This window comes from Trichechus manatus, unplaced genomic scaffold (genome assembly GCF_000243295.1).
Source record: "Trichechus manatus latirostris isolate Lorelei unplaced genomic scaffold, TriManLat1.0 scaffold00024, whole genome shotgun sequence".
NCBI lineage: Eukaryota > Metazoa > Chordata > Mammalia > Sirenia > Trichechidae > Trichechus > Trichechus manatus.
The window spans coordinates 488,878-495,933 of NW_004443960.1; the positions used below are offsets into that span (position 1 = coordinate 488,878).

A 7,056-nucleotide genomic window follows, 5' to 3' on the forward strand; every position below is an offset into this window, starting at 1 on the left:
GGCGGGCGCGTGGGACGCAGTGACCTTGGCCGCCGCCGCGCTGACCGCCCCGCCCCGCGCAGCCCAGGTGGGGAAGACGTCTCTGATCTTGTCGCTGGTGGGCGAGGAGTTCCCCGAGGAGGTGAGTGGCCGAGCGCGTCTGGGCCGGAGGCTTTCCGCGCGCCCCGACCAGGGCCCCGGGCGGCGGGCTGTCGGCCACGTGTGGTCCCCCTGCGTGCTTCAGCGGCGTCACCTCAGTGCCTACCGCGCGTGGGCCTGGTCTGCAGGCGGGCTTGGTGCGCCTCCTGGAATGACAGGTCGACCCCCGCGGTGTTATTCGAGCTCCGCCCCAGACCTGCGGGGTGGGCGGGAGGAGTTTGTCTGGTGAGGCCGCCCCGGGCGCGCCCTTCTTCCCTGGGCCACCCTCACGGGCCAGGTCTACAGCAGGAGGGCCTTTGCGTCCCAGGTTCCTCCCCGGGCAGAAGAGATCACAATTCCTGCAGATGTCACCCCGGAGAAGGTGCCCACCCACATCGTAGACTACTCAGGTAAAGCCGCCCACCCCGCCCCAGGACTACCCAGTGTGGGTGGCTCGGGCAGGGTCTGCAGTGAGGTCTCTTTTTCCGGTCTAGAAGCTGAGCAGACCGACGAGGAACTCCAGGATGAGATCCGCAAGGTGTGGCAATGGGGAGGGCCTGAGGCGCTGCTGGGCCTGGGGCTCAGACTCTCCGTGTGGGGGCTGGCTGCCGCCTGGGCCTAGTTGTTCGGCCTCGTTTTCTCCTGGAGAGATTGTTGGATTAAGGAGCCTGGTTCGGCTGTAGCTCAGTGATTTTGCTGTGACCTTAGGGCTGGGGGTCGTTGAGGTCCCATGATGCATCCTGTAGGAGCCAGGGTGAGCAGACCTCCCCAAGAGGCCAGCCAGCCCGCGGGGCCCCTTGCCTCACGTCCATGCTTCCAGTGGAGCTCTGAGGAATGGATCCCGGTACTCTTCACAGCGGTCCCAGCACAGCCTCGGTGCCGCGGCGGGTGCTGTTGGGGCTGCAGTGCCAGACATTTGATTTGAGGGAAGCTGTGTCCCAGCCAAGCCCCCAGGAGAGGGGAGCTGGCCCCACAGCTTCGCCTGACCGCACTGCAGCCTCTGCCGCGCCAGGCGAGGGTCTGGGCCTCGGCCACCCAGGAGCGGCCCTCTTGCCGTTGGTGCCGCTTGTCACGAGCTGCCCGTGTCTGTTCTGAGCCCCCGGGGGGTGCACTGACCAGAGCCTTGGGGGACTTGTGCTGGGGCCTGGCGCCTCTGGCGGAGGGCAGGGCTTGTCTCGGTCTGAGCAGCAGCCCACCAGGTCGGGTGTACAGGTGGCCCAGAATGGGTGGCTGGAGGGCGGGGCTGGGACAGAGGCGCCGCTGCTCCCCCACAGGCAAACGTGGTGTGTGTGGTGTATGATGTCTCCGAGGAGGCCACCATCGAGAAGGTGAGCAAGGACCGCCGTGCACCGGGCTCAGCTGCTGACCTCTGCTCAGACCCTGGGGGCAGAAGGCCCCTCAGTGCCCCGCCCATCCCCCAGGCCGGCACAAGGCCCAGGTGGGAGCCATCTTAGTCACAGCCCGGCTTCTCTCTCAGATCAGAACCAAGTGGATCCCTATGGTGAATGGGAGAACCGAGAGGGGCCCCAGGTAACGAGGGGGCCTTGGTGGGGACCTCAGTGGGCACCTGGCCCACACCACTGTCTAGCCGTGGTGATCATGGGCCTCTCCCCAGGATCCCCATCATCCTGGTGGGCAACAAGTCGGACCTGTGGCCGGGGGGCTCCATGGAGGCCGTGCTGCCCATCATGAGCCAGTTCCCTGAGATCGAGACCTGTGTGGAGGTGAGCGGGGTGGAGCTTTATTCCTGCCCCAGCTCTGGTCCCCCCAGGCAACCAAGAGTAGGGTTCACGGGGTGACAGCAGTGCAGAGGCAGAGCGCCTACGGTATGTCCTACAACCTTGCATGCTGGTGGCTTGGGACCGGTCAGGGTCAAGTCGTCACTTGGAGCGCTTGGGGGGGTGGTGGGGGCCCTGACCTGCTGTGCCCAGGATGGTGTCCCCAGGGTGCTCCCAGCCGGTTCTCCTTCCCAGTGTTCGGCCAAGAACCTGAGGAATATCTCGGAGCTGTTTTATTACGCACAGAAGGCTGTGCTGCACCCCACAGCCCCACTGTACGATCCTGAAGCCAAGGAGGTAGGCAGGCAGAGGATAGGGTGGGTGCGGGGTGAAGGGCACACAGTGGGGAGCGGGTGTGCTGAGCCAGTGTCCCCGCAGCTGCGGCCCGCGTGCGTCCAGGCCCTCACACGCATCTTCAGACTCTCAGACCAGGACCTGGACCAGGCGCTCAGTGATGAGGAGCTCAACGCTTTCCAGGTGCAGCCTGGCCCTCCACACCCTGGGTGCCTGGCCTGGGGCAGTGCCGGGAGGCCGCCAATTAACACCAGGTTTCTCTCGGAGACAGAAGTCCTGCTTCGGACACCCCCTGGCCCCGCAGGCTCTGGAGGATGTGAAGATGGTGGTGAGCAAGAATGTGGCAGGTGGTGTGCGGGATGACCGACTGACGCTGGACGGTGAGGCCGGGCTGCCCGCTGGCGTGGGGTGGTAGGGCAGGGCCACCAGGCCGGGCGCCAGACTCTTGCCTCCTTGGCACAGGTTTCCTCTTCCTGAACACAATCTTTATCCAGCGCGGCCGCCACGAGACCACCTGGGCCATCCTGCGGCGCTTCGGCTACGGTGATTCTCTTGAGCTCACAGACGACTACCTCTACCCCTCGTGAGTGGGCTTTTGGGCTCCATCTCGAGGACCCCAACTGTGTGCATCTCTCCCATGAGCCTCAGCCCCACACATCTGTCTGTCTGTCTCGTGGGTGGCCTGTGCGGTGCCTCCTGGGGGTGTCTGGGCCTGGCTGTACCCTGAGCAGAGCAAGCCGGGTCTGGGGGACTGGCAGCCTGCCAGAAAGCCTGTGCGGGGGATGTCCTGGTACGGCCGCACAGATTGTGATGCATCTGTCTCCCCCCCGACTCCCGGGACTTCAGCGGGGACCCCCCACACCAGGCAGATGGCCAACTGTGCTTGGCCTGGGGTAGGGGTGGGGAGGCCCTATGGACAGGCTCCCAGCAACAGGCCCCTGTCTCCGCAGGCTCCCCGTGCCCCCAGGCTGCACCGCTGAGCTCAACCACTTTGGCTACCAGTTCCTGCAGAGGGTGTTTGAGAAGCATGACCAGGTGAGGGCGCGAGCAGCCTGGTGCCACCCCTGCCCCCGCACAGCCCTGTTGCCCGCGCGTCACCGCCCCCATCAATGCTTCTCTGCCCAGGACCACGATGGCGCTCTCTCGCCCTTGGAGTTGCAGAGTCTCTTCAGAGTGTTCCCCGCGGCCCCCTGGGGCCCCGAGCTGCCCCGCACAGTGTGCACCGCGGCCGGGGACCGGCTTCCCCTGCACAGCTTCCTCTGCCAGTGGACGTAAGCACAGCCCTCACTGCCCGCCTGGCCACACCGCCGCCACCACCGCCACTCCGTAACGCCCGCTCACCCGTCCCCAGCCTGGTGACCTACCTGGACGTCCAGCGCTGCCTTGGGCACCTCGGCTATCTGGGGTACCCCGTCCTCTCTGAGCACGACTCCCAGGCCCACGCCATCACAGGTGGGCACCCGTCTCTCTGGGACCCCGTGCTGGGCCTCCCCACTGGCCCCATCCTCACTGAGCGGGCACCCGCCTCGCCGGGATCCTATGCCAGCCCCCATCTCTTGTCCCCCCACAGTCACCCGCGAGAGAAGGCTGGACCAGGAGAAGGGGCAGACGCAGAGGCGCGTCCTCCTGGGTGAGGTGGTGGGGGCGCGCGGGGTGGGCAAGTCCGCCTTCCTGCAGGCCTTCCTCGGCCGGAGCCTAGGGGTGAGCGACCTGCGTTGGGGGGGGGGGGGGGGGGGGCACCCTGAGGATCAGGGCCACCAAATGTCAGCATCTCCCTCTGTGCCCTGTTGTGCCCTCCCTTAGCTTCAGGAACCCACCACGGCGCCTTCTGTGTACGCCATCAACACGGTGCACGTCAGCGGGCAAGAGAAATACCTGATAGTATGTCTCGGTGGAGGGTGGGGCCTGTCCCGTACCCTGAGGTGCCCCCACCGTCCCTGGGTGGCCCTGTGAGCCCACCCCGCCTGAGGCCGCTCTCTGTCTACAGCTGCGTGAGGTGGACGCGGACGGCCCGCTGGACGTCACGTCAGATACCGCTTGTGACGTCGCCTGCCTGTTGTTCGACAGCAGCAACCCCGCGTCCTTCGCGTTCTGCACCAGGGTCTACAAGGCAAGGCGGGGGGCTCCGTGCGGCCCTGTGCTGCCGCTGCTCTGTGCACCGCCCTCACGGTGCCTTCACGTCACCCCTGTCCCTGCAGCAGCGTTACCTGGATGGGCAGACACCCTGCCTCTTCGTCTCCTCCAAGGCCGACCTGCCCCCGGGCGTCTGGCCACCAGGCCCATCCCCGGCTGAGTTCTGCCGCAGGCACCTGCTGCCCGCTCCCGCCCGGTTCTCTTGTGCTGGCTCGGCTGCACCCAGCACCGCCATCTTCAGCCAGCTGGCCACCATGGCCACCTTCCCGTGAGTTCTGGCCCCCATTGCCTCGGGCCCCGGCCCCAGGTGGCGGGTGGGCTGCTGAGCTGGGAGTCCTGCTGCAGGATGGGGGATGGGCTTGGCGGGACCGGGCTGCTGCTGAGGAGCCACACTCATGGGGCTCTGAGGCTTTCTAGGCTTAGCTTTAGGGGGTGGTGGGTGGGGCACAGTAGGAGTGCTGGGCTGAGTGGATGGACCGGGGACTTCTCCAGACAGCTCTGCCCTTTTCTGCAGACACCTGGTCCACGCGGAGCTGCACACCACCTCTTTCTGGCTCCGGGTGACGCTGGGGGTTGCTGGGGCCGCCCTGGCTGTTGTGCTCAGCTTCTCCCTCTACAGGGCCCTGGTGCGGAGCCGATGAGGCCGGCCTGAGGCCCTCCTGCCTGGCCCCAGCGCTGGCTAGGCCCTGCAGTCTGCCCGGGGCTTTCTCTGCTTGGACTTTTGCTGAGGACTGCCCATGCTGCACCCCACCCTGGAGGTCAGCTCGTCCAGCCCTGTCTGAGGGGCCTCCTTTCCTGGCAGCCTGGGCCCCACCACGTATTGGGCATCGTGTGTGTTGAGGGGACTGGGGGCACAGATGAGGAAGCTGGTGACCCCAGATGTGGAAGTCTCAGGGCCCCACTGCCTCCTTCCTGGTCCTGGGCCCGAGTGGTCAGCAGGGGTGGCAGGGGTCAGAAGTAGGGGTGGGCAGGAAGTGCTGGGACCACGTGTAGCTCCCTGGGGTCCGTGTGGGCCCACCTTCCACTGCTTTGGATGGCTCTTGCCTGCTCTCTCATTGGAGACATGAGACTGGGTTTTCTGATTAAACTTCAGTTTTCTTTTCTACCTCTCGGCCCCCATTCTTAAAGGTAGTTTTTCAGTGAATCCGTCTAAAACTCGTGCTCCGTTTAGCGTGGCTGGAAACGCGCGGCTCTCGCCAATCCCTTCCAGAGGCCTCGGGACGCCTCCCCCAGCACCCCCCAGCCTCTGCCCTGGCTCTGCTCTCTGCCCCCAGGTGTCACCTCCAGGCCACGTAAGGTCTGGCTGCACCGGGTGGGGCCTCTGTGTCCAAGGTAGTCCACGCCAGTCTGGGGATGAGCAGCTGCAGACAGACCATGTCCTTGAGGGAATGTAGTGGGTGGCCTGCAGGCTGTGGTCACCCCCCCATGCAGCCCACTTCCCAGGCCGCAGTGCCCGGCCAGCACCCGTTTCTGCTGTGCCATTTGCAGCGCACAGGAGCCCCCTGCCTGGGGACCCTGCCCAGTCCTGTCCTTCCTCACACCGAGAGGGACAGCCACAGTACCCCATGTTGAAGGGGACAGGGTGGTTCTCAGAGAACCTCAGACAGGTACCTGCTGGTCCACGTGTCTCAGGGCCCAGAGGGGATAGAGCCTGTGGGTAGCTGAGCAGACCGGGGCCCCGGCCCAGCCTTTGCTGTCCTCTCCAGCATCTAAGCCATGTACTTGGTGCCTGGCAGGCCCGGTACGCTTGGTGGTGCTCACTGTGCACGACTGCTTCTGCCCCAGGAGGGCGAGGTGGGCGCCGCGGGAGGGCAGGCCCCTCCTGGCCCTGTGGGCTGTCTCTCCACCCCCACCCACCCTCGGGCTTCTCTGGCCCTCAAGCAGGGCTGGATGCTATTTTTGGCCCCGTGTCCCCAAAGGCCACAGCCAGCAAGAGTGATGACTCCATTGCGTCACTGCAGCAGCAACCGTAGATGTGCACGGCCCTGGGAAGGGTCGCTCCGGTCACCTGTCTCCTCGGTCTGTCACGTCCATCGTGTTAGGAGGTCTACACGCTTTCCTGGGAGCAAGTACCCTGATTTCATCCCAGCTGCAGCTCTGCCCCGATGTCCGCGGGTCTGCCTGAGCCTCCCTAGCCCCGTCCCTGCCCAGCCCCAGTGGCCTCCTGGTGCCAGAGACCCTGGCTATCCCTCAAGGTGGCTGCAGTAGTGGTCAGGCACCTTGAGCCCGCAGCCCAGATGTGCGCAGTGGGGGCTGGTTTGAGCAGGGGCAGCCGCACTGTCACCTTCCCCTGCACACGCTGGTTTCCCTGCTAGTTTTGGCACCCAGCAGTGAGGCCTTGGGGCTGGGAAGGAGCCGAGGTGTCTGCGTCGGTCTGGGTGGACAGTCAGCAGGGAAGCTAATGAGCTGCAAGGGAAACACGGGGTCAACCGCCTGGGGCGTCGCAGGCGGCGCGGGTGGTCCCGGGAGACTTCCCTGAAGAGGTGACGTCTGTACTGAGGCCCGAGCCCGGAAGGCTGCGCGGGAGGTCGCAGAGCCGCAGGAGCGCGCGCGGGAAGAGCTTGGGCGCGGCGCCGTGACTCAAGTTTCCCAGGTGCTGCGCGTGGAAGGGGCGGCCAGAGCGCCGAGGCCCTGCCCAAGCGCGCCGGGGCGGGGGTGTCACGGCCGCGGGAACTGGTGCTTAGCGCGTCCGTCCGCGGGCGGGGCTGTGGGGCGCGCGCGGCGGGAGCGGCGG

The 7,056-nt window shown here is 66.2% G+C and overlaps 1 protein-coding gene across 2 annotated transcripts in view; it reads left to right on the forward strand.

Moving 5' to 3' along the window:
• The window catches only part of RHOT2 (ras homolog family member T2), a 5,849-nt gene extending 300 nt beyond the window's left edge, over positions 1 to 5,549 (forward strand). Inside the window, exons 2-19 of one of the 2 annotated variants that reach the window (XM_004373135.2) lie at positions 63 to 121; positions 446 to 527; positions 612 to 655; positions 1,392 to 1,445; positions 1,595 to 1,647; positions 1,733 to 1,841; positions 2,091 to 2,192; positions 2,274 to 2,372; positions 2,461 to 2,569; positions 2,652 to 2,772; positions 3,140 to 3,224; positions 3,315 to 3,460; positions 3,541 to 3,641; positions 3,760 to 3,890; positions 3,993 to 4,070; positions 4,177 to 4,299; positions 4,388 to 4,590; positions 4,837 to 5,549. In XM_004373135.2, coding sequence (XP_004373192.1) covers positions 63 to 121; positions 446 to 527; positions 612 to 655; positions 1,392 to 1,445; positions 1,595 to 1,647; positions 1,733 to 1,841; positions 2,091 to 2,192; positions 2,274 to 2,372; positions 2,461 to 2,569; positions 2,652 to 2,772; positions 3,140 to 3,224; positions 3,315 to 3,460; positions 3,541 to 3,641; positions 3,760 to 3,890; positions 3,993 to 4,070; positions 4,177 to 4,299; positions 4,388 to 4,590; positions 4,837 to 4,963 — 1,826 coding nt within the window. In that variant the 3' untranslated portion in view covers positions 4,964 to 5,549. The remainder of the gene's footprint in view (positions 1 to 62; positions 122 to 445; positions 528 to 611; positions 656 to 1,391; positions 1,446 to 1,594; positions 1,648 to 1,732; positions 1,842 to 2,090; positions 2,193 to 2,273; positions 2,373 to 2,460; positions 2,570 to 2,651; positions 2,773 to 3,139; positions 3,225 to 3,314; positions 3,461 to 3,540; positions 3,642 to 3,759; positions 3,891 to 3,992; positions 4,071 to 4,176; positions 4,300 to 4,387; positions 4,591 to 4,836) is intronic. The other variant, XM_023728377.1, reaches the window with a different exon arrangement.
• Positions 5,550 to 7,056: the final 1,507 nt, after the last annotated feature.